A 26285-nucleotide genomic window follows, 5' to 3' on the forward strand; every position below is an offset into this window, starting at 1 on the left:
TAAAACCAGTAATGCTGGCCAAGAGGTATGACTGCTAAGCACTTCAGCTGAAACCAGTGACAATTTGTTGACAATGTATAATTTCTCAGATCTCACCATGGAAACAGTACAGCTGGGGAAAAAAAACCCAACCAAACAACCAAAGCCACACCAACCCCACAAAAAACCCAAAACCACACACTGGCATCTGTAGGCATGAAGGAAACAAAGTTCCAGACACAGAATCTTTCAGAAGTTCTAGAGCTGTAATTGACACAAATAACCAAGCACTTCTGAAAAATCAGGTGCATAAAGAGCTTATAAAAGTTTTCCTTTAACACATCTCCACCCATTCTGTGTTTTAGTTCTGGAACATATTTGCTTTTAAAATTTGTCTACACTGTTTAAAACTTGGCCCAATCTAATTAGCTGTAGGAAAAAGCTGTTAATGTCTGAAGGACACATGCAGGCCCTGAAAACTTTGGTAGACCTTAGTCCAATTGCTAATTAATTCCTAGTTCTCATCCAGGATATAACATCACAGTTGAACACATGACAAAGGCTTCACAGAGGGCTTAAGGTGAACAGGATAAGCAGGGTAAGGAGAGCAAGACTTTTCATTTCACAGGAATAATTTCAAGGAAGAGTTGAAATCCATTGCTGGGTGATCTCGTAACTTTGCCTCCTTTGCTATACTCATCTAGTGGATAAATTAAGGACTCTGGTCAGCAGTGCTAGCAACTCAGCATCTTTAAGCACTCTTAACCCACTTAAATGTTTCATTTTTCTTCCTTCTGCATGTTAATTCCCATCCTGTTCCCACAGTCCTACCTATTTCTTTACCAATAAATGATTTTCATGGGCTAGTGTTGAGTCATCTAAGGAAGCAATCAGGAAATTTTATTTTCAGAAGGCTGCGTTGAGCATACATGTGAAGTTCATTAATAATGTCTTGCTTGAGACTTCTCTCATTCTGAACCAGATGCTTAGAAATTGAACAGCTGCCTCTGGCACAGCAAAGGGTATTTTGTTTGGCGAGCACCACCACAGCTGTCTCAGGCTGGACTGCATCACACATCAAGTAACTTCACAGATTGTCTTTACAGCAGCATGGAATTAGCTGGAAAATCCTGTCAGACTCCTCTCACAATTTTAGGTATCCTCTGGATAGATCATACCTGTGTGATTGACCATTTACTTTGTCCTCAGTGAAGTCAGCAGATTGAGAAGATAAGGTATCACCAGCTGGGATGTGTTGGTCCATTCTATGGCCTGATGCAAATACTTCAGATGACTTCATTTCAACTGCTGCTTAAAAAGGAAACAAAGTTCAGTGAGGAGTTGTCTCCCTACAGTTTTATTAGAAATACAATCAAGTCACAGTTCTGCTGTATGAAGGAAACTTTGAGGTTTTGGCAGGCTACTGAGTTTGTGTGGCAGAGTGTATTAGGGCTCATCACCTGAGCAAAACAGCTGCAAGTGTGATAATTTAAAGTCCTTTGCAGCTGGAAAATAAAACTGGCTACACTGTGCACTTGCAATGGGATAGGAGTATGCAGACCCGCAGTTAACACACTTCAGCTACGTCCAATATCTCATTAAAGCCATAGGAACACAACCCCTTGCAGTTGTCTGTACATATCCACAGTAACAGGGCCACTGCAGACAAAAAGAAGTGCTTTACACTTCTGTCAGATTCAATTTCTGCCTTACACTAATGGAGAAGTGAAGGACACTCTGCTTAGAACCACAAGGCTACCAAGATGTGCAAGTTCAATGAAAGTTTAGGGAAAATCCCTAGCTCCATTCCTGCCACGCTCAGGACAGGCTGCTGTCCTGGTTTGCTCTCTCATGCTGATAAGAATGCAGATCAGGGCACTCTCAGACAGACATTTTGCTGCCCAGCACATGTTCTGTCTGGCATTCAGCATAGTAAGCGTAGGAAGATGACCAAGTTTCATCTTTGGTCCACAAGTTTTCTGCCCACAGGAGACAAAAAAATAAAACAGTGCAAGAATTATTGATTCTTAATCAAAGGATAAAGGGGGAGAGGACAGACCCAGACAAAATCAGACCAATTCAAGAACAACCAAATATTTCCAGGAGGACATTAAAGAACTATGCTCATTTTTGGAAAACAAAATAGGATCAAGGTTCCTTGAGGCTAAACTTAGCCTCCTTGAGATAGTCCCTTGAGGAGGCTAATTGTTCACATGAAGCTTTTATTCTGGTTTTTCACTCTTTGTCTCTTACTATTCATTTCATGACTTGGCTGCATGAAACTCTGAGTCCCAAGGTACTCATGTCATGCTGGTAAACAAATATTCTGAAATATTTGTAGTACTGCAGAATGACCATTAGACCAAAATCAGAAGTCAATAAACAGCATATTTATTGCACAGCAGAGATGTTTAGCAGAGGATCATGAAAGCCTCTAGAAGCAGTACCATTATTTTTACACATTTCTGTTCCCTGCTTTATCTTAGAAGGCAACAGAAGAGAAAGGGCTTATTTTCCCTTGTCTTAAATTAAAGCCTTTTCAATTTAAATATTACAATCCCCATTGCCTTTTGGAAAAGTGGAGATGTTCAAAGACCCAGCTCAATTATCATCCTGCAGAATAAAGTCTTGTCACTGACATAACAACCAGGGGGTCCAGCAGTGCAGTCTCTCTTTTCTCTTCCGTTCCACTTCATTTCTAGTTCCCTCATATCTAAATGTAATTCAAAAGATAAGACAGACAAGCACATATGTCACTGCTACTTGCAAAAACCCGAAACAAACCTCAGGCCATCTTTCAAGTAGCTCAATGTTATTTTATAGCCCGGATTAATGCTAGGAAAAATTTCCTCTGTCACACACAAAAATTATTTGTGTTTTTACATGTATAATGCATATAAACTAGCAATATGTTGTATGTTCTGACCTCAAAGATTTTTCTACAGGAAAAGAATATAATCTAGTAGTCTTATCAGTAGCCACCTGCATATAATTTTGACTGAAAGTAGCTAACAGACTGTTTTAAACAGAGGCTACAAGCAAAGTTCTGACAAAATGAAACATTTAAGCTGGCAGAAATATCCTCAGCATAAAGGCTTTAAATCAATATTCATCAAAAACCAACAACATTTACTTTGCTGACTGACTCAGGCTGCCTGTTTAAACCTCTTCACAAATCTCTACAAAACAGACTATCAGACAGCTTCAGCAGCACAGCAAAAGTGACAGAGGTGAGTGAATGCATCTCACTGGAAAGATACCAAAATCTGTTCACTTGGGCTCTGGATGGCTGCATAATGCCTTAGGAATTGCATCCAGTTACACTCTAAAACACTGAATAGGAACACCCTTGATAACTACTTGGCTTAATTTCCTTTACGAAGCACAGGTATGTAAAAATCTGTTCTTTTTTTCCTTCTCTGCAGGAAAACTGCCAAATTACTTAGTTTACAACCTTTGCTGGTGTGAGTTGCTGCCTTTGGTCGGCCAAACCCCCCGAACTGGTACTGTGCACAGTGAGGCCGAGAACAGCAGCTCTCATTGCTGCACAACAGCAAGAACCCAAGTGTCCATCGTGGACAGGAGCTTCTCCTGCTCCTATCCTCCTCTCCTTCAGCATGTTCCATTTATCAGCTCTAGGCATTATGCAAGCGAATTCCTGTCTGCAAGACCTCAGTTACTTTTCTCAGAATCCTTTTCATTTCCTTTAGGAAATTTAAAAAAAATAGAAGAGAAAGTAAAAAGTATGCTATTCCTTTACTGCTTCAAAGCATATTTTTCAGAAAAGAAAAGGCACACTTTGCCTGAACTTATTAATAATTCTGTCCCGGATGTGCTGCAAGATCCTTTATCTATGCTGCTGAACATTTTGCCTTAGATCTGTAATTGGAAATGTTAATGAATCCCTCCAGGAAGGTTAAAACTCCAACATCCAGTGTTCCAAGATCTCGTGGATATCAGAAGTTCAGCAATCGAGTATTTCAGAAGGCTATAACCTTTTAAATTCCATCACATGCTTCTGAGCTCTCAGGCCCAGCTGAGTTTGCATTAATTTCAGCTGAAGCTGCAAGGGCAGAATCTTTAGCAGCATCACCCACAATGCAGCCACACAGCATCAGGCTGCCCATCCTCCACAGCCCTGGATGGTCTGAATGCAGTTGCAAATCTCAGCAGATAACTGCAGCTGCCTTTCTCTCTAACACTGAGATACAGCCAACAGAGCCTGCAGGTGCCAGCAGACAGTGATTCATTTAGATCCAAACAAGGGATATTTGATCAAGCAAGGGGCTTTGCCTGTTGGGAAGTGCACTGTCTCTGACTGCAGCTCCTTCCCTGGGCAGGGGACATTGCAGAGCACCTGAAGCCCTGGGTTTGATCCTTGGCACTTCCACAGGAAGCAAGATGGAGCGAGGCAAGTGAGACCATTGGTGTCTGCTGGCCACACGTTACCTTCTGTGGCCATTCATTCAGTTGGAGCTGAAGTCTCCCGTGTACCCCAAGGTCCTGCAGACTGACCCAGGCTCTATAAACAGAGGGCCATTTCCACACTACACTAAAAGAATCCCCAATCTACAACACACAGTCCAGGCCCCCTATACCTGCCCCAGTCAAGGAAGTCATCAGCAATTAAGAACAGCACCCACAGGCCATCCTTACATGAGGGGGAAATGCAGAAGTCAGAAATGCTGGACTGTCTCCCACCACAAATGGAAGAAGGACCACTCAGTGGAGACTGCAGCTTCTCATCCCTATCGTGACAGGAACTGCTACTGTTTTCTGGCCTGGAGGAGAAAGGAGAATGCAAGGTGAATGCTCACAGTATAAAAAGTTTAATCAGAGTAAATTCTAATTTCTTCTAATTGTCTGTAATGACATAGTACACATTGAAATTATTTTATATTTCATATTGCAAACCAGTACTAAGGAAGCAATTTAACTGCTTGACTATACCTCCCCCAAACGAGCTGACATCAAACATATTTGAAATTGGCATTTTTTCCTCCTGCAATAAAAGAGCCGAGGAAAGGAAACTATAACTCCCTGCAGTCTGAAGACCCAAAATACCACCATGACACTTAAAGAAAAAGATTGTAGAAATGGGTCTGAGATGTCTTCAATACTTAGCTTTTTCAAGGATTTAACATTTACTTCTGAACATTACAAGGATTTCACTTTAAAAAGCAATATGCAACACAGACTTAAAACAAAGTAGGCAACAAATGGAACTCTTGATTTCACAAGTGAAGTGGATCAGTGGGAAACTGAAGCAGCTGAAGGACAGAACAGGGACACAATTGCTTACTAGTAAGCAATAAAACACAGCACAAGTGAGAGGGTGTGAAAAGTGTGTGAAAAGAAGTTGGCAGACATGCGAAGTTTCCTTGCCCAATAACAGGTTAAGGTAACTAAACTACATTTCTAGTAAAAAGGATGCAGTCCAAGAAGGCAGTTAATGATTTCACAGCTAAATTGGTTTCCAAGGAAATAGCTAGCAGAATATTAAGTAGTTCAGGCCCCCTTGAGTGATCACAGCCAGCGAGTCTTTAAAGGAGGGAAAAATGAAAAAAAGAAGAAGGCAGCTTTCCAGTATTTCCTGACTCCCTCAGCTCCATACAGCAAGAGCTTGTCCATACAGGGATCCCATGACAATTCATCTGAAGTAACTAGAGCCTTGTCTGCACTGGGAAGTCATAGAAAAATTAGCATGAAATGGCTGCTTCATGTTCTGTGGCTATTCTGTATTAATTTTCTGTGTGAATACTTCTATTCAGCACTAAAAATCTTCACCCCCCTCCTGTTTGGAGGTATGAACCAACAACTCAGACATGTTATAGTATCTCCTCAACTGCTTGCTCTTTCATGATGTTTTTAAATGGAATATATTAATTACATTGAGTCTCACATGAAGAACTTCAAACAAGTTATATTCACTTCAATTTTGAATGGAAGCATTTACAAAAATTTTTAATGTAGTTTAACCACTCTGCTGAACACAAGACTTCAGATATTCAGATGAGCTGTCCTGCATTGTATCCGGTAGACAAGCTGTATCCAGGGCAAAAGTGTCATTTTTCATGAGAATTCATATGATACAAGCCACTTAAATTATTTAAACTACAGAATACATCCAGTTCAGATATTGCTTTCAAATTAAGGCAGCTAAGTTTTTATTGTCTTCCTCCTGCAATAATTTCCAAGCGAGTATTTCCTTATTTTAGTAAATGAATTTGTACTAAAATTAGAACAGCATAAAAGCCATCAAAGCTTGTCCTTTTCTGCTGTAAAATGTAGTTAGAGAATGTCTTCATCTACTCACTGCAGTTTCCTGCACACAAATTAGTTAGGTACAAAGGACAAACTTCTCATTCAGGGTGGTACTGCTTGTTTCCTGCTTAAAACATGGGAGCATCAAACACTCATAGTATTTCTACCATTTGGGCAGAGCAGGAGGGAAATTAATTTTCACATATTTTCACAGGGTTAGATTTCTGCTGTTTACATTTCTCCTCTGCAGTTTGCATAGTGAGGCAATCTGTAAAGGCTGCTTCACACCATCAAACTAACACTTCTCTTAGACTAAGATCTACCAGAACCAGCATGGTAGAAATGTGTTTTTAATTTGTATCCAGCAGTGACCTGAAGCCGTCTCGCAGAGGCACAAGCTGCACAACTGAGAAGATTCAAGTTGTGCCAAATAAAAGAGTCGCGTCACTCCAGGATCCCGGGACATTTAAGTAAACACCCTGCCTGGGTGGATGGTGCTAAAGAGAGGCAGCAATCACTTCCAGAGATTATTTCTGATGCAAAAATTGCACTGCAGTACATGACACTGGGACATAAAAGCCACTCCCATGGGTTTGACACCATTTTTTTTACTTCCCAGAGGAATGTAATTTCATTTCCACAAGCTTGGTTTTCTCTCCACTTATAAAGCAAGAATGTAATGCTTAGACACTCCAGTGATAGTGATGATTTATTCCTGAAAATATACTTTCTAAACAGGCTGTAAGGCTGCCTGGCAGAGACTGAAATAGTTCATGCCTTAGACATTGTTAGGAAGGAGTTTTGCCCATTATAGCAAAAACTGTATAAAGAAGCTACAACCACAGAAGCCCCCCTCCTTGAACATGCCTGACTGGAACTTTGAACTGTGAGTTAAGCTGCCTAGATAAGATAAAGGGGTCATTATGTTCAATCATCTCAGGTCTAGGGAGAAGCAAACAAGGCTGAGAGCAAGGAATGCATCCACAAAAAAGCCAAATGCAGCAGAGAATTATCCCTGGCTGGGTTTGGGGTGAGGGAGACCACAGCCCACAGAGGCCAGGTTTACACAGACTCCCCCCATGAAACGAGGGGGGGAGGCAGTTTTGGGTGTAGCCTCTGGTCAGAGGCACTGAATACCCATCCTCCCTTACACAAACTGGCCCAGCTGTGTAACCCCCAACCCCCACAGGCCACATCCATGGGACACTGATGTGGCAGGAAGCTGAGGGGGTGTCAAAATCCATCAAAGATCCCCAAAGAACCCCTCAGACTCATTCCTAAGGCCTTGCACCACGGGACTGCATGTGAGGCAAAGTGATGCAACAGACACAGAGCCTGCTGCAAGAGACTGTGTCAACCTGCCCCCCTGGGCATTCCCACCTGGCCTGAGCATGTACTCATCCATTGGATTCTGTGCACTTGGGGCACCCTCACCACCAAGAAGACCAGAGCTGGAGAGGATCAATGGAGCATCCTTGGGATCCATGGAGTGGTGAGAATTTCAATCTGTCTCTGACACTCTCTTTCTGTACCCCCACCTCTTTTCTGATTTTTTCTCTTCCTTCTTCTCCCTTTCTCTCTCTTATTTATTATCAAATAAAATGCACAATATTGACTTTGGCATATGGTCTTGTTAGCACCTTAATTTGGGCAGAGGAATTTCTAGTAACTTGAAAAACTGGACTGTAACACTGCCCTAACAGCCAATTCCACAGAATCACTCCAGGTCTCCAAGCCCACCATGGGGCACAACTGAGAAGATTCAAGTTGTGCCATACTTGAATGTAAATACTGTGCAGGGGAAGTGGGACCTTGAACTCTAACACTGACTCCACAGTAAAGTGGCAATGTATATTTAGGCATAGAAAACCAGTATGTGTATATTTAGGCATAGATTAACCAGTCTAGATTTTTAAGGCCTGCAGTTCTTTTGGAGGACTGCATGAAAATTGTTAGATAATCACTATTTTACTAATATATTAATTAATTGCTGCTTTCTTCTGACACACAAACACACACATTTAATATATATGGGGAGAGGTCTTGCAAAAACTGTGGATGTTGTGATGGTGCAAAAAGTTGGCCGCTGTAAGAAAGGACACAAAGCCAGAACTCCAAATCCACATTTAGGCTATACCAGGCAGACAAAGTAGGGCCACGTTCAAACAAATGCCATTTTATCCAGGCCAGTACTTGGAAGAAAAATTAAGATTTTAAGGCAAAGTATGCCACTGGATAGCCAAAAATTCTTCTGCTTTGGAAGTGTGTATTTCCTTCATCTTGCTTTTTTTAAAAAATAAATGTCTTCTGGGGTTTTGTCCATGCCCAGATCTGGTATGTTACACTTGTCTGTTTCAAGGCCCTGGTAACCTCATACATATAATTCCATAAGAATGGTACACATTCCTACTAGCAGCAGTGCTAATTCCAGCATGAGACAGTGGGAGGCAAGATAAAGCTGTGATCACTCCTTATCCAAAACAACAGACTTCACTCAGAGTCACCTGTGCAACTACATCAGTCCTCACCATCTTCTGTACCCATTTTCCACACTAAAATGAGGAGGAAGTGTACTTTAAGAAATAGAAAATATGAACAGGAAAGAAAAGAGTGGCAGAGGGACAACATGGGACAATCTTCAGGACTGATGTGTTTGAAGAACCACCTGTAATTTCATTACATTGTGCTTTTCAGGTTACCCATTCATTTTAACATACCTATACCAATCCTGTGAGCCTTGAGTACTCTTATCATACTTTGTTAGTCTTGTAGTCTCTCAGATTAAGTATCCGCAGAGATGAAAACATTAAATCCTCACAATAAACATGCCTGTATCATAGCTACCTGGACTTGATCAAATCCAAAACTATGCAACTGAAAGTTAAAAAATAATTTTAATTTGGGATCTCATTGCTATTTTACTTTCTCAGTCAGGACAGTGAACAGGAGAAAGCTCATCTCAGAAATTAAGATATACTTGTTCTAACAGAAGGCAGAGAATATTCAAGGAGCTCTACGTGGTAAGACTCCTTTATTCCATTTAAAACAACCCTTCTACTCTGACTCAAATCACACCAAGAGCAAAGTGTCACACACACATCTGATGGAAACTGTATTTCTTCCAAAGCAAGGAAACACAACAAGATTTTTATCCTATCCATTTTCTTTTTCATCTGTCCTCTAACAAACCTCCCCAGAGCAAATAGACTTTGTTGCTTGTGAAGTGGGAGATCCCAGGCATTGTAGATGTTTGGTGCAACTTTCCAATGGAATATTTTATAAGAGGATGCAAATTTAAATCAACCTGATCAGTAAATATTTATTCAACTATTTTGAGAATGTGACCTCAGCCAGTGGACCTTTCTCTGCCTGTAATGTTCTGCTCCTTTTTTTGAAATTATCCACAATGAATGACAATGGCAATGCACTTTTAGATAGGGAAGGTTTAGCTATTAGGCATTGTTATGGGCTTATTTTCTTTGTTGTTATACTTTTTAAAAGAGCTTAAAAAATCCAACTTGGTCTCATTTGTTTGCACTTACATTAGATATGCAGTTCTGTGATAACCTGGTGTCACAGGTCTCTGGAGAGGCTCATCTATACTCTGCTGGACACCAGCAAATTGCTTCTTCTTAGTTTTTGGAGTGTGAGTCATTATCTGATAGACAGGAAATGAAGAAAAAAAATAATGCAGTGGAAAAACAGGTATTTGAAGCCATAGAGAAAATTCTATAGAAACATTGCAGCAGAAGCTAAATTGCATTCTGGTGTCACTGGATAAAACTGCCTGGAATCAATGAAGGCTCTTTCACAACATCTTCCCTCAGGTCACTTTTCCATTGTCAGGATTCTGGACTCTCCAATCCAGAAAGTGCACATTTATAATAGAATGGGTTGGGTTAGAAAGGTTCATAAAGACCATCCAGTTCCAACCCCCCTGCCATGGGACACCTTTCACTACATCAGGTTACTCAAAGCCTCATCCAACCTGGCCTCAAACACTTCCAGGGATGGGGCTGCCACAGCTTCTCTGCGCAACCAGTGCCAGAGCCTCACCATCCTCACAGGGAAGAATTTTTTCCTTATATCTAATCTGACCTACTTTCAGTTTAAAGCCATTCCCCCTTGTCCTATCACTACATGTTCTTGTGAAAGAGCTCCTCTCCAGCTTTCCTGTAGGTCCTTTTAGGACTGAAAGCCCACAATAAGGTCTCCCTGGAGCCTTCTCTTCTCCAGGCTGAATAACACCACTCTCTAAGCCTGTTTTCACAGGAGAGGTGCTCCAGCCCTCTGAATATCTCAAATTAGTCACAGCACACTAAATGGCATTCATACAAACGTTATGCTTTTTACTTAAGAGCTTTTTGCTGCTTGAAGTAAGGCAGACAATACTTGATCCGTCACAACGCCTGCAGGAGCTGTTGACTTTTCAACTTTTCTTTTTTCTAAAATAATTTCAGATCTGCAGAATGTTCCAGTATTAACCTGCTCAGCACTGTGCTTTGTGTGCTCAGAGTCACTGGTGTAGCACTAGAACCCTAAGGCTGCCTGTAGCTTATTATTAAGCCATAGCCTGACCACCCCCGTGAAAGGGTAGCTCCTTTCTCACACTGGTTCTGCTTCTCCTGAGCAGCAGCTCATACACAGACTGTGAAAGATTCAGACTGCTCTGTAGGTAGCACCTGCCTCTTCAAGCAACAAATTGAATAAAGTGGTGAAACTACTGAAATAAAACACTTAACCCCGGAAATTAATTTAATATTCTAAGGAGTGGTACTCACGCCCAAGTACTCGGTTGTTAGCAGCTTCTCTCCTGAAAGCTCCCCCAGCTGAGGCAGCAAAACTTCATCTTTGTCCAGATCAGGCTCCAGGACGTCACTGTCCTCCTGCAAGGCAACAAGAAACTCGGATGTGCAAGGAAGCTTTAAAGCTAGTAATAAAAAAGAAAAAAAAAAAAAAAAAAGCTGGTACAAAAAGCTTGGAATCAGTATTTCAGGAGAAAAATATCATACAACAAGGCAACAATCCTCTGATGATTTTATTCTACAAACCCAAATGTAACCAACTTCAAGTAAAAACTACCAAGAATTCACTCTCCAGTGCCTATTTCTAGAATAACTATGGATGATTCATCTTTCATGGAAGCTCTGCAGCTTCTACAGATCAAAAAAGCCAGGAAATTTTGAAGTTTGAGGGATTCCTCCAGCAAACCAAAATTAGTAGTACAAGAACAAGTCAGTATTTTTGCTTGTGTTTTGCTACTAAAAAGGATTCTCTTCTGTCCTGCACAGGATATCCTAAGACAGACCCACTCCAGATGAAGAAAATGTCCTTTGCTTTTGAAACCTGTTGTGACAGTAAATGTAAATGGCTGTCAAAAACAGTAAATGAGAAAAAGGACTCGTTCTACAAAGGTATGTATCGTTATGTAGAGAGCCTGGCATAAACTCCATTAAAAACAATGTCCACTGGACTCTGATGAACTCCAGAGCACAATGAAAATGAAAAGCAGTTTTACTTTTGTGAGATTTAGATAGTCACAATCAGCTCTTAATTACCTGGAAAGCTGGGTATGGGTGAAAAATAACCCAGATGATGGCAAAAGGATAAACACTTGTAGACTAGGCAACAATCATCTGTATCAAGCAAAAAAACAACCCACCACCCCCTGCCCCCCACCAAGAAACCACACTCCAAAGTCCACAGTATAGTGTATTTTTACTGGGGGGAGTGGAGGGGAAATCGCAAAGATAAGCTCTATAAATACGTCTGGGGGGATTATTTTTTTTTTTTACAAGGTTTGTTAATGCAGCCAATCCTGCTCCCTGACATTATTTAGCCTGCCAGGTAACCGAGCCTGAAAGTGTCCCTCCTTTGCCTCCTTGTACAAAATAAGGACTTTGCCCATGTGCCATCACTGCACTGCTGAAATAACACAATTGGTGCCCTGTTCCCCAATGCTCACAGGCTGCAGATGATGTTGGAAGCCAAGCCCGTTAATGTAATGGCTGGAAGCCCTGTGATTAAGCTCTTTCTTTTGATGTACTCTGCGGCTGAAGTGGATTTTCACACGGCAGCTCTCTGATTTTATTGCCAGGTGCTGAGTGACAGTGGATCAGAGGGTTTCTGATAAATCGTCACTGTACAGTCACCTCACACAGCTCCAGCTTGTAACTAAACAGAGCTACAATATCACATATTCACTTTAACAAGCAGCTTTTCAAGATGGTCCAAGTCAAATAAAAAACGAACGCAAAGATCAAATATTGAAGATAAATTAAGTTAGTATTTAACAGACCAGTCAAGAGAGTATTGAGCACCAGGAAATACACACTGTGACTGTGGGTGTCAACACACCCCAGAAGGCTGACATCTCAAGGCTGGGTATGTACTCCAGGAGCCAGCGTATCCTAAGCTCTACACTAGTTAATTTAAAGCTTACAGACAAACACAAAAGCCAATTTATTCTGAATAACAGCACACACAGAGACATTTTTAATATGGTTATATGCTCCAGCGTTAAGACAGTTACCGAACCTTGAATTTCTGAACTATGATGCCCTTAGAAATCCCAGAATTTTCCTCTAACAGGCTCAACTGCATCTTAGCCACAGTGTTTAGAATAAAGGAGTTACCACAAGATCTGCTCAAAGCCAGGATAGAATTCATCAACTCTAAATTAAACACAGATAAAAGCAAAAAACCCAAAAACACCCCATGAAAAGTAATAGTAACAGCACTGGGAACATTTGCATGCTCTTGTAAACAATTAAAGCTGGAGCAAAACCTGCAAATCAAGGGTGCATGAGAGGCTTTTTGTTGTTTCTTAAGTTGTAAAGGTATAAATAAAGGTATTGAGCAACAAATTCTAACATCAGTAAGCAGTCTGAAAGCATGTCACTAAACTGGCAAAACTGGCAATATATGGACATATTCTGAAATGTACTCAGTCTGTAGTAGTTTAAAAGTTACATAAAAGCAACACTTTTGATAAAATTTTCCAAAACTTTCTGTTGCCAGATCACAACATTAGATGTTATCACAGAACACCATTGAGAACAATAACTCACTGCAATTCCAAAATACAAAAGAGTTCCAAGCATTGAGGTAGTGAGTCAACAAATCTTTGTCTATTTAACAAAGTAACAACATCATGCATTTCTGCCATGATATTTGTAAACTATATTTTCTAAACAGAGCGACTAAGAAACCAAATGTCCTTGCAGCAGAACAGAATTTTAGTTCCCAGCAGCAATAAGGATTCAGAATGTGTTGCAATGAATGTTACACTAAAAACAGTTTCAAACTTGGCTTTTCTTTTTAATATAATGGCAAAGCTAATGAAAAACTGAAATTGGACGCAAAAGCCTACTGTTATTTTTTGAGTCAAATAATAAGAAATGTCAGAAGTCCATTTTAATCACATGAAGATCCAGTGGCAAAAATACATTTCAAAAGGATTTGACCTAGAGCCTTTGCTGGGATTGTAAGTAGCAGCAACTCATCTAGGGAGTAGGACTGAACAGGAGAATTCACCTTCCTTTCATTTTCAGGAACAGGTAAAGTGATGGAAGTGTTGAACATTATCATGCAATTCAATGCCACATCTTTCAGGAAGGAGTTCCTTATCCATGTGTTTTCACAACACAGTATCCTTTAAAAAAGTATATTGAAGTTCAAGCAAAGGTCTTATCATCTTGGACTTTCACCATACACCCAAGACACTCAAAGCCTTGAAACATCCGTTAAAAGGTGTTAAGCAGCATTTTAAGCAAAGGAAAGTTTTCATGATTCATTTCCAAGAAGCCCATCTTGCACTACAAGCACTGATTTTCAGTTGGAGGAGTGGAAAGATTATAAAAAATAGACTTTGGGACTGCAGGAGGTGAAACAATTACAATAATCTAATCCTACAAGAAAAGAAAAGTTTACTGTATTCCCTTAGAATTCACTTAGAACTCTCCCCTTAGAATAAAAAGGGGAGAGTTGATTGTTAAATAAAACTTATTTTCTAGCTCTAAACTTAGAGTTTCCACATAGCTCTAACTTTAGGCAAAGGAGTTATTACTTCACCACCTATTGTGCCACAACACAAAAGGTATACACAACACAACACAACACAAAAACTGGATAAATAATGCAACTAATGCAAGGCTTCCCTGGACACTGACAGGCAAAGGCTGGATCCTGCATGATGCTGCACCCCATAGCAGCTGAGAGCACACCACACCTGTTGCAGTCAGGATATTTGCATTTTTATATGCTCTCAAAACAGAAAAAGGTCAATGTGCACTGGAAAACGCAATCTGTCATGCTGCAGTAACAGGACAAATTTTAGACTTGGTTTTCCCCAAGTCACTGTCATTCCCATGAATGGGCAACGAGCTACTAGAATGTGGACACAACTAAGTTTTATCTGTCTTATTCTTTGTTGGTTCAGGACAAAAAACTTATATTTAGTCTAAAAGCACGGTTTTCAGTAAATCTGTCTGCAGTAACACTTCTAATACAAGAACAGTTTGCAGTTCACTCACTCTCCATGTCACTGACTTCTTCAGGGCCAAACACATGCTAAGAATGTATTTGCACACATACACACACCTAAGTAGGCACAAATATTCTTTCCAGGACATTACCATAGCTGTTCTTTTAAATTTCTCACGCAAGGCTTCTCAATAAAATAAAAATGCAGTGGGGTAGATTTCCTTAAGATAAAACTCCCACGTAACTGCTGACACTGTATTTTCAAGCCTCCATTGTGCACTTATGGCAGTACAGAAATGGCAACACCACCAGTGAAAACTGGGTATAACATTTCTCTCACATGATTTACATCTCGCTTTGGTTGTTAATTTAGGTGATCCAGTATGTTGTGTTGTCTACACCCATGGCTCTATGAAGACAGCTTCTTAAAAGATGTTGAAATACTGGTATAGAATGCATTTATCAGCAGAGAAGGAAATACAAAGCTAATCAGCTTTGATATAGTTTCTCATACTTATTTTATTTTATTTTCTCATGGGACTTATCCCTTATTTGTAATAACTGTTTCCCTTTCTTACATTCCAGCAATTTACTAAATATATTTCAAAGTTTTTAAACAGCAAATAAAGTCACACCCTGAATAGATAATGACACCTTAAGAAAAAGTGACAACCTGTTTATAAACTATTCTGGTAATATACTTTTTTTTAACTGCATCCGATAGGTCTGCTTGAAAGCAAAGTTCCTACTGCTACAGTAACTCCTCATCTCTTCACTTATGTCAAGCTATAATCCTTTAATTATCACAGAGGTGGTGAGTTGCTAAAATAAAAGAGTAGGAGTTCAAATGAAGAAAAGGTAATGGAAACAGATCCAATTTTCTTGTTAATGCAAGAATAATTAAGTAAACATAAAAACCAAAAGCAAAACCCACCAACCAGACAACCAAAGTCTGCATTATTGACACAAACATTTTCTTTCTAGAAGGTTAAGGATTTTTCTAAAAAGTGTCAGAAAGCCTTTACTTACTTCCTCATACTCCTCTTCCTCATCATCATCAGACACAAAACTATCATTGAATGGCTCTTCTAGAAAGAAGCAAAACAAAATGGTGTCAGTTAAGTTGCACATGTACAACTTAATAGGATCTTATTATTACCTCAGTTTTACAGGAGTAAGATTTAACCTGCTTCTCATACAGACATGTCCTTTTCAGAACAACTATTGGAATAATTTGATCCTATAAGCATTCTACTAGAAACCACTGAAATCAATTCACATTTTGGAAAATGGCAGAAACACTCTGGAATAGTTACTTTCTCATAAAATCCATGGTGACATCTCACTGTATTTACTGACAAGACTAGTATGAAAGTGTGTGTACTTGCAAGTTTGTCTATTTTTTCGAATATTTTTTAATAAGAGACTCTAGTTCTCCCTACAAACACTTTAATATTATACTGCTTTTGTACATAAAAAGTTAGTACTCATGCAGAATACTTATTGTAAGTTTTGGACAAAATTATTTCCTCAGGAAGAAAGTGGCCAGGCTTATGCTGGAAATCTGAAAACACAACTTATATTCCTCAATGACTCAGACAAAAGCTCTTAAAAATGTCATTTGCAGGTAGAAGAGGAGAGGTTCTATAACCCTGAAGAACAAATATTATATAGTGGCAATACAGTGCTTAAATACTTTATTTGTTCTTTTACAAGCTAGAACTGTAAGACAGGCTGTGTTCTCTTTCCAAAAGCCAACAGAGCAGTTCAACTTGTTCTATGTTTACTGTACAGAAAGATGCAACCAGAACTAATCTCCTTTTCATTATTTGCTTTCTCTTTCTTCAGTCTTCCTTTCAGTCACAGGGAACAGAAAATTGAATAAATATTCCACCTTCTCAGTCTGTATTACAGCATTTACAACTTCGATGACCCATCAACATCCTCTCCAAAAAGGATGGTCTCTGCTCTCTATTCAGGATAAGCAATTTCACATAAAGCTACACCTCAATAGAGCAAGAGATGATCACAGACAAACCTAGTCACTAAATCCTATTTTACAAATTTCTACTGCATATTTGCAGTTGGCAGCAGTCTCTCATTACCATCAGACCACTGGCATGAAAGAGAACAGCCAAGGTCATTTTATTTATGATCCTAAAACTTTGGAATTGTGTCTTACTCAGCTTTTTATTTCTTCTTTATTACTACAACATAAAGGAAATCTTAAAATACATTACTTTCAAATCCTGACATTCACTATTCACCGTCTCTCAGACCATCACATTATTGTTATTCTTTGAGGTTTCCAATGCCAAGTAGAAACATGAACTTTTTTGTGGCTTTTGTGAAAGACTTAAAGCTCTGATAGCTGCATGTGTTCTGACCTGAATTGAGTTGCTTGATAACAAATTCCATCTGGCGAACCATCTCTTCATTTCTTTCCTTGATAAAGCAGCGCAGAATTTCTTCCATTCCCTGGATGTAGCAGAAAGCATTGGTAGATCAGTATTTCACGTCACCACAGTGACAGATCTGTTAGCTAAAATATATATATTTTTTTTTTTTTTTTTTTTGGTCAGGGAAAACAGAGGCAGTGTGAAGCAAACCACGGTGTCCAGCTCCAAGTGTTGCACAGACAAAAGAAATACGCTCTCTAGATTGCTTCAAGGCTTAAGCAGTGACATGTTGCTTTTGCCTTCTGAATTCAGTGCACAATAGTCATCAGAACAGGATAAAATTTGCATCTACAGAGACAACAGTGCAAGGTTCAGAGAAAGAAAGCAGAACCAGCTTTGACTTTAAACCTGTTCTCTCTCTTTATGGCTTCTTATAGCCTTGATATTGTGTCTTCAAGCATTTATGATCACTTTCAGTCCTCTGTGCTCTGTGAGGTAGAATATCTGACAACAATTATGTCTCCATAACTCTCTGGGTTAGTTCTTAAGATACAAAGACATGCTGCTATCCCAGGAGCAGCTTCCTCAAACATAGAAGTTGAAACGCAGTCATTACCATTAGACTAACTTTCACAGGAAATCAGTTCCTAGTTCTGAAACCTCCCTCCTGCTCATTCCCCAAATAACCACCTCTATACCAGGCAGAAGGAAAAGCAGGAAGAACTCCTTTTAGTGGCTACTCACTGGTGCAGAATGCGAATAAGGGGAAGAAGTAGCAGGTGAGATGAAAGCATCTCTTGGGGCCACAAGGAGTCTACAAAATGCTAGAAGGACACACAATTCTAAAATAACACCTTTAATTTATAATTCAGACAGAATCCTTCACACTACTGGGGCTCCACTCCTGGGAAAAAGACCTGGAAATATGGCAGAAGTGTTTGAGAAATATATTCATACTTCCCTGAGGATCAAAGGGGAAGGGCCTCTTGTGGGTTCCCTTCTCAAAATGCCCTGGCCCCCACCTCACAGCCCTGCTGTGCCATGCTCAGCAGGTCCTTGTCTGGGCCATCTCTGGCAGAGGTGTTGATTTTCATGCTCTGCAAAGCAGCACTTCTTACCATTTCTTTGGCTTCTTCTCGGACAGAAGGGATGGCTAGAATACTGTACAGTACTCCATTCACATATGACTGGACCTAAGAGGAAGAAATAGTAATAACCATGAAGAAAAACTCTTACATTCCTCCCAGATGGCTATCAAAATATAAAAGCAGAAGTACAAAATAATTATACTTCAAAGAGTTTAACCAGGCTAGACTGGACTTGCAAAAATTCCCACATGGGAAGCAGAGAACTTTTAGGATGCAAATATACTGTGATATGGTTGATCTAAACCAGTATGCTGCATGCCAATTTCCCAAACAGCCCTCCCTGCTTCTGATAATGTGTTCTTACAAATTGACTAGCTGTAAGAAAAAAAAAAAAAAGAAAAAGGAAAAGAAAGAGAGAAAAGCAGAAAAACCATTCGTTTCTGACAAACACTAACAGCAGTACAAAAAACAGGACAAAGAACAGGGAAAAGTCCCTGCCAGCATGAACTCAAGACAGGCTTCAAGCACTGTAGCCTCAGGCAGGATGATAAAGCCAAAGCAGCTTCATGAATGTCACAAGTCTACTACTTTCTTATAGCATTCCTTAGAACTACAGCAAATGTGTTCCCCTGCACCTGATGTTTTGCATAATGGGTTTTCATCGCACATTGTTCATCTCATGAACAGTCAAGCTTAAGGCGATTTGGTGCATGCCATTTAAGCAGCATCAGAAACTGCAATTAAGGCACATGGACTGCATGGTAACTGCATCCAAAAGCTGCCATTCTCAGCTGCTGATGTTTGTTAAAGCAAGACATGCTTCTGTCTAGAAAAACCTCTGCTCAACAAAATAAAATTTATGTATTTGTGAATTTTAGGAAAAATTCATGCAACTTAATTAATGAGGGTCTAATAAAGGAAACAAAATCAATTTACTTTTTACATTTTTTCCTTTCTTCTTTTTTTAATTTTTCTTTCCACCTTTTCATTAACCCAAAGTTTGCTGTACAAATACCTTAGGATTCTCATGGTCAAGAAGACCAGAAAGAACTCTGAGCATGGGGTTTGGGATACTTGCACATATTTTCTTCCCTGCAAAGGCAGAACACATAAATATGCTTGAAAAATAGAACAGATCAGAGCAAGTTTCTTTCTTACTTTTTAGAATCAGTATTAAATATAGTTTGCACAGAGCAATACTGTTTCTTGTTCCTGACAAATGCTGTTCAGCATAACTGAGTTGAAACCAGTGAAGTTACTCTGGATTTATGCAGTTGTAGTCTTGGACAGGATGCAACACAAAGGGGATTTAAAAATGTAACAAAGGCATTTTTTTGCTTACAAGAAGATGATTTTTCACCCTTACCTTATTTTCCTTTTTAAAAGGAAATTTAATTTTTGCTCTTTTTAAGTCTTTTGGACACAGACAGGATCTTATTCTCTTGGGGAGGAATCTCTGCTTTGTAGAAGTGAAGGCAAGGTGAAGGTTAAGTTCCTCACCCTTACTGCTCAATCCAGTTCTTTCTGTTTACAAAGAAATCTCTTACACAGATCCTGTAAGTGTACACAAAGTGTCCTTTGAAAAGTGGGCCTGGAATGTAGGAATGGCAGCCTTCACGTACTAATATAAAAAATAATCAAATCTTGTAGGGTGCCATTGCTTAATTCTTTAGAATTCCCATAACTGGAATTCTTGGGGAAAAAAGGTGCTCAAAAGCATTGGTTATAACAGTCAGATATCTCTGGTTGTGGTTCTTGCTGCTGATTGTAGTCACTTGAAAAAATCCTGGTAAAACAGGAAAAAAAGATTCACATTCTTCCCTATCTATTTCTTGGAATAAGGTTGTAATTCAAAATGTAAGACACCTGCACTCCGCAGACAAAGATTCATGAGCAAGGCAGCACAGTACTCCAGGTTGTAATCAGACAGGCAATCTGGGTCTATTAGAACATCAACCAGCCAGAAAATAAGCCCATCTTTGATCATTGCTGACTGCAGTGTGCGCCTAGGATTAAAAAAACAAAATCAGATCATAAATCACAAATGTCAGATGACAACATAAATAGCTTTCATATACATTTATAGCCAGTAAAAAAAAAAAAATCCCTAAATTACCTGTTTTGGCAGAATCGCTAAACTAAATAAATAACAAAGCCTGAAGAAATTGGAGATGCAGATTCCCATACAGTTAGAGGACTAAAACATTGGATAGATCGGGGGGGGGTTTGTCTTTTGTTTTATTTTGTTCTTTTTAAACTTGTGAACTGCTGAGGTAAATTTCTTAATTGTCTTCTAAGGCTTCTTACTCCAGCTAAAATGGCATTTTCAATTGTCTTTTAAAATTAGTTTAAAAAGCCAGCTACACACAACAGATCCATAAAACAAATTAATTACTTTTTCTGTCAGAGGTAGCCATAGCACTGTAGCACTTTTGTACTGTCAATTTGACAAATGAGGTCTTTTGCCTGAATCTACTTGCATTTTTCTCTAGAGATTCTTCAATCTCATGCTTTTTTAACTCAACTTGTAGTTGCCCTCAAAGACTATGCTTAATAAAGTATCAGGTGGCCAACCATGATCTACAATAAAAATTCTACACTTTACAATACAAAAAAAGAAGTATATATACTGGTAGAAAAGTCTTACTGAAGTATAGAATTTTTCATAACATTATTTCCAAGAGGCATTATATTTAAATTGCAAAGGTCAAAGCAGGTGCTTTCCTAGCTTTGGTCCTGAGAGCTCATATGATTCTTAGTGCTGGATATTGCAGCAAGTCTATGGCCTGGACTAAGCAAAACAAGGGAGCATCTGACCACATATTAAAAAAGTTTCCCTTATGTCAAGTATCTGGAATTAACCTTTTATAAGATTGTTACTTTTTAGAAAATAAAAAACTTCCAAATTTTCAGTATTCTGCCTGACTGCTGTGAAAACAGTGTTCCTCAGATCATATTTATTTGATAAAGAGAGCATGCCCTTTACTGCTTTTGTGTATTTCTATTGTGGTGAGCACTTCAGTCAGACTGCTAAAGCAAAAGTAAGAAACAAGACAGCCTGTGCATAGACAGCTCCAGGAAAGGGGGTCAACAGGATAAAGATGAAATCCCTGAAAAATGTTTGCAGAAATTATAATGAAAACCTTATGCTTTGGAATATAACACAACTCTTTTTTTCCATGTAGGATCATTAGAGCTTTCTACATTAAGATTTTCACTTTCTTCAGTTAAGGAGCACATACAAAGCACACACGGCTGTGGCAGGAGATGTACATTTACTTGAGCCTTGACAGCTGGTAGGAAGTCAGGTTAATTCAGTCAGCAAAACTGAGTTCTCCTTCATAATAAGTGACATTGCTTTCATCAGCCATCAGGGCTTCTGATGATTGTTATGGGAAAATCAAGTGCTCTTCTTTCCTCCCTGAACAGAGCCTAACTAGCCTGCATTTCCTCCCCTGCTGTCACCACCACACGCTGTGCTTTCATCACCTGAGGCTGAATTTCTGCAGAGCCCCCAGAACATTCTCCCATGTAAGGGACTCCTTGTCTTCAGCTTTCAGTCTGTCCTCCAGCATCTGCAGCAATGTTGGGTTCTGAGAAAGGTAGGCACGACCTGGTGCAAAAAGCGATGAAAGAACAGATACTGAGATAGCAGCTATGACAGAAAACCTCCCTCTCTTTGGAAAAGTAAGCAGGATTGACCTCAGTTTCCTCTTGACAAGCCACAAACCTGTGCCAAGATCCAAACAAACTTGCACAAAGTTGTGTAGCAGACCTGTTGCACTCAGTCCAGACACTTGGGGTATTAGAGGTCCACACTTGCCAGATCAGTACCATACAGAATCCACTTTGAGTATATGCTTTCTGATCTATCAGTTTTGTACAATCAAGAAAAAGAACAGAAATGTCCAAGGAGCTTGGGAAAGTTAGATTCCCTCCTGCTACTGACTTCAAATGAGATTTCAGTGCAATACTTAGTTCCAAAAATAGCAGCAAACCAAGAGCTAATTTGGGACAGGCAGAGATAGAAAGCTGGATATATGCATCTGGATTGTTAGCAGTGTTGCACAAAGATTTATTCAGGTGAGGACCAGAAAAATGCAGGAGCCACAGTAGTTACTATTGCAAAGCCTGGGAGCAGATCTGCCCACAGGAAACCTAATTAATGGGGATTTTTCTATTTAACCCTCATGGAGAAACTGAAGACTATATTAAAGACAGTATCTGAGTAAGTTCCCACATAGATCACAAATCATCAAAACAAGTTAGAAATACTGAATATACACTGTCAAAATGAAAACTTTGCAGATACTGAAAAGCTGCTTTGAATGCATATAACAAAATAGAGTGAGTCCTAGATATAGGGTGCAAATAAGGCTCCAAGTTTTCACATGCACTGACATGCACTTGTGAAGCACCAATAAGACAGCATTATATGAAAATACTATCTTATTTTTTGCAGTGAATCTTTTACCTTCTATCAGTGAAGCAAAAGCATTGATGAGCCTTGCCATATACTGTCTGACTACCTCACTCTTAGAATATAATAACTGGAGGACACTTCTCTGAAAAAGAAAGCAGATATTAATAAATCACAAGAAGGAAAACACGAAAGTTAGTCTTCTATAATGTTTTAAAAACTTCATTAAACTTACACAGAAAAAACCAAACTCTTTGAAAGCATACTGATTTGTCAGTATGATGTACAATTTATTTTTTTTTATTGGCAGGGGACTGAAGGAGAGATGGAAAATAAACAAACAGGCAAATTTCAGCTTCTCATCTGAGGCTGTTAAAACACCATTAAACTCTATGGTGTATAGTGGAAATTATATAGAGGCAACAAAGTCCAGCTAAAGCTGGTACCTAAAATTAATATTCAGTCAGTGAAAAAAAAAAATACAAACCAAACAAATTAGTTTTGGTGATAAACTTAATTGCAGTAATATTACCTGAATAGGAATGCTTTTCTTTGACAACGAAGAATGTGGGAAGCAGCTCAGTAACTTACCAACACCACCACATTGAAATTATTTCTTATCTGCATTATTTCAGGCTTTACATATAACTTCCCTCTTACAAAAATTTAGAGGGAGAAAAACTGATGGTTGATTTAATAATCCTTTATGTTTCCTAGTGGTACAAGTGACTGTTGCAAAGACAATGAAGCCACAATAAACCAAGCAGGCTCAGTGCCTTGAACCCCTGGGAAACTCAATTATGCACAGAAGGTACTACAACCAATGAAAAAAGTTGTGCTTTTCTTAGTAACGGTACTGGGTTATCAGGGACTGAAACAGCTTTTCAAAATAAACACACCAGAATTCCCCTTTCTAAAGAAAGGTGCCAATCCACCTCAAACTCACAGAAACACAGTTGATCATTGCAGGTGCACAATGACACATTCCATAGTGGCATTGGGACTGAAGTCCTAATTTAGTTCTTATCTTAGATCACTGAAATGAATTGAGTGTATTATTTAACAATACACAATCACTCAAAAAGAGACACAGGATCTGATAACCAAGATTTAAAGGGCATCAGGCTTCAGTTCAACTCACAGAAGTGAAGCACAGCGAGGTGATAAACTTTCATTTGTCTACAAGAACTGTGTCTACACTAAGAGCTCTTGTAAAGCAAACCTTTGCCATCAACATTTAAAGACTGGGATGCAGAACCTAAATGTATCACCCAATTTTGGCACTACTACCTTTTTTTTCTTCTCCTCTTCCAGAGAGCAATAAAATTTTATGATCAGCACTTCACAGACATAAATGAGCAGTATCACACAGACGTTGGACAACTGACAACTCAGTTCAGCTGACCTGACAGTTGCTGTGGCAATCTAGGAGGTCATTACTGATGTAGGCTTGCATGATAGTGTCTCTCTGTTCTCCAGGATATGATGTTGTCAAGCGCTAAAATAAATAACAACATAAATGAACAAGTAAAAAAAAACCACAAAAAGCCAAAATTATGGATTGATGACCCCTGGAGATTTTAAAGGTGCTGATACTCTATAGCTGAGAACCTCTTTCATGGGGAGCAGTAATTCAACCTCAGTGCCTCAGTGGCCTAAGGGAAAGAGATGAAATGAACTGACCTGACCTCGGCTCTGTGATTCATTACAAAACTGTTACCTGGGAGCTGTCATCACTGTCCTTACAGGAAGGATACAGAATTACTTCCCATAAAGTTAAAAAAGCCCCTCTAACAGTTACAGATGTGGTGCTTTTCTTAAACATCTGAGACAGAGCACTGGGCTAGAAATACTGTTGGTCAGAACAAACAGATTGTTTTTATGTGAAAACAGACACTGAAACTTGATCAGAATTCCACTATTATCATCTTTCATGACTGTCACTTTGAATACACCAGCTTCCTTTTCAGCAGGAAAATGTAACTTCCTGTTGTCACCTGTAATTTTTCTGAAATGCCATGACTTGACTGAAGTCAGCCAAAAGGTAGGCTCCTGCAAAATACCTTGATTATAAAGGAAAACTGGTGATCAGAGTCAGGTATGTCTTGGATACAGAATATTTATATAAATATAAACCAAAAAGATATGTAGAAAAAGGAACTGCCTAAAATAACAATTTATTTGAAAGCACATCAGAAATTCTACTGAATATCCCAGAAATCTGGGAATTCTTCATGTGAGGAATCTGTCTCTCCTCAGATAAGAAGACACTGCTACACTACAAATAGATACCTCCTGCCTGGGCTGCCTTCATCATCTCAGCAGCCTTAGCAAGCTTCACCAACAGGAGTTTGCCTGTCATGTTGAACTCATCACCAGAACAACCATGTTGTTTGCTAAATGGATTTAGCTGTGGATGCTTCCCTGTCCTTACCCAGCGCAGAGCCTGCAGTAAGAGGGCCTTGAGACGATCACTCCCTGTAATCAAATCTTTCTTCAGCTTCTCATAATCCAGAGAGGGCAGCAATGGCACATCCTGCATTTTCCTAAATGCAAAAGGAAAAGACAGTCATCAAAACTCTCTCCTCATTCAGCGCAGCTGATGTTACTGAGGTGAGAAGAGCCAAAAGAGGAAGTCTGCTTCAGGAAAAGAACTTCCACATTTTCACACTTTTATCACTTTTATTACCATTATAGTGTTAGAACAACAGACTTGTTAAATTTGGGTTTATTTCTTACTTATGCATGCAGCTTGTTTACCATCATAACTTGCAGACAGTAAACTGACAACAAGACAGCTGATGACCTGAGATTTTTACTGGCACAAAACAGTACAGTAAAACCCTTTTTTCCCCTTCTCTACTGGACCACAGGGGCATGAGGGCAGCAGCTCATGGCTCTTGACACAGTTAGAAAGAGATGCAGTAAAAAGGTGCAGCCCCAAGTCCACCTCTGAGCGCACACAGAAATGTCTTCTCCAAGGCAAAGCTGTTGTGGGCTGAGTGGATTTTTACAGCTTGGAGTATGCTGGCTTAACTACTTTCTCTGCATCAATACTATCTTGCTGTTTTAAAATTTAACACTGCAATAGAAGTTTCCCTTAAGAAAACTGCTTCCAGTCTTAATATTTAAATATAACCCACTAAAATGTTTTAGTATCTTCCCATCCTACCACTTTCCAAAACAAATTTTATGTCCTAGGTGAAATTGTCCCATTATCTTGCAAGCAACAGGATAAAAAGTGTCTCAAAAATTTAATAAAACTTCACCTTGAAAATACCATCTCTATTCAATACTATAAGCCAAAATTTATTAAGTCAGACACAAAAAAGTTAAGGCACCCAAAAATCCATATTAGTGATTCCCCATTTTCCTGGATTTGTGAGAATCAAACCAATTACAACAATAGGACTGAAATATGTGGTAACACTAAAAATACAGCAACAACCTCACATGTGTGGAATGGCAGATTTACTGGATGGGTTAACAACACTCTGCTGAAATGAGAACATTACTGAAGCTGCTCAGCAGAAGAACACAGATCACACAATATTTGCATCAATGTTCACTGAGGTCAGAGGAAGCACAGAGGAGGAGTGAGTCCCATTTGCAGACAACTGACAGTGTGTACTTCGGTTTACAAACCCCCCC

At 39.3% G+C, this 26285-nt stretch overlaps 1 protein-coding gene across 10 annotated transcripts in view; it reads right to left on the minus strand.

The window, feature by feature from the left end:
* ARMC9 (armadillo repeat containing 9) overlaps nt 1-26285 on the minus strand; it is a 57269-nt gene that overhangs the window by 6778 nt on the left and 24206 nt on the right. For 5 of the 10 annotated variants that reach the window (XR_008438524.1, XR_008438521.1, XR_008438522.1 and 2 more), the window contains 13 exons: nt 25069-25180; nt 24040-24132; nt 22689-22779; nt 21704-21827; nt 20081-20220; nt 19230-19306; nt 18245-18319; nt 17115-17205; nt 15757-15815; nt 11025-11129; nt 9786-9901; nt 4636-4760; nt 1158-1290 (listed from right to left, as the gene is read on the minus strand). Coding sequence is in view for 6 of the 10 variants with exons in the window: in XM_053985842.1 (XP_053841817.1) it covers nt 1158-1290; nt 4636-4760; nt 9786-9901; nt 11025-11129; nt 15757-15815; nt 17115-17205; nt 18245-18319; nt 19230-19306; nt 20081-20220; nt 21704-21827; nt 22689-22779; nt 24040-24132; nt 25069-25180 (1341 nt within the window). In the remaining 4 variants the exon portion in view is untranslated. Of the gene's footprint in view, nt 1-1157; nt 1291-2546; nt 2693-4635; nt 4761-9781; nt 9902-11024; nt 11130-15756; nt 15816-17114; nt 17206-18244; nt 18320-19229; nt 19307-20080; nt 20221-21703; nt 21828-22688; nt 22780-24039; nt 24133-25068; nt 25181-26285 lie in introns of those variants that run through there. The other 5 variants (XR_008438523.1, XM_053985839.1, XM_053985841.1 and 2 more) reach the window with 4 other exon arrangements.

The sequence above is a fragment of the Vidua macroura genome, chromosome 10, assembly GCF_024509145.1.
Source record: "Vidua macroura isolate BioBank_ID:100142 chromosome 10, ASM2450914v1, whole genome shotgun sequence".
In the NCBI taxonomy this organism is placed as follows: domain Eukaryota; kingdom Metazoa; phylum Chordata; class Aves; order Passeriformes; family Viduidae; genus Vidua; species Vidua macroura.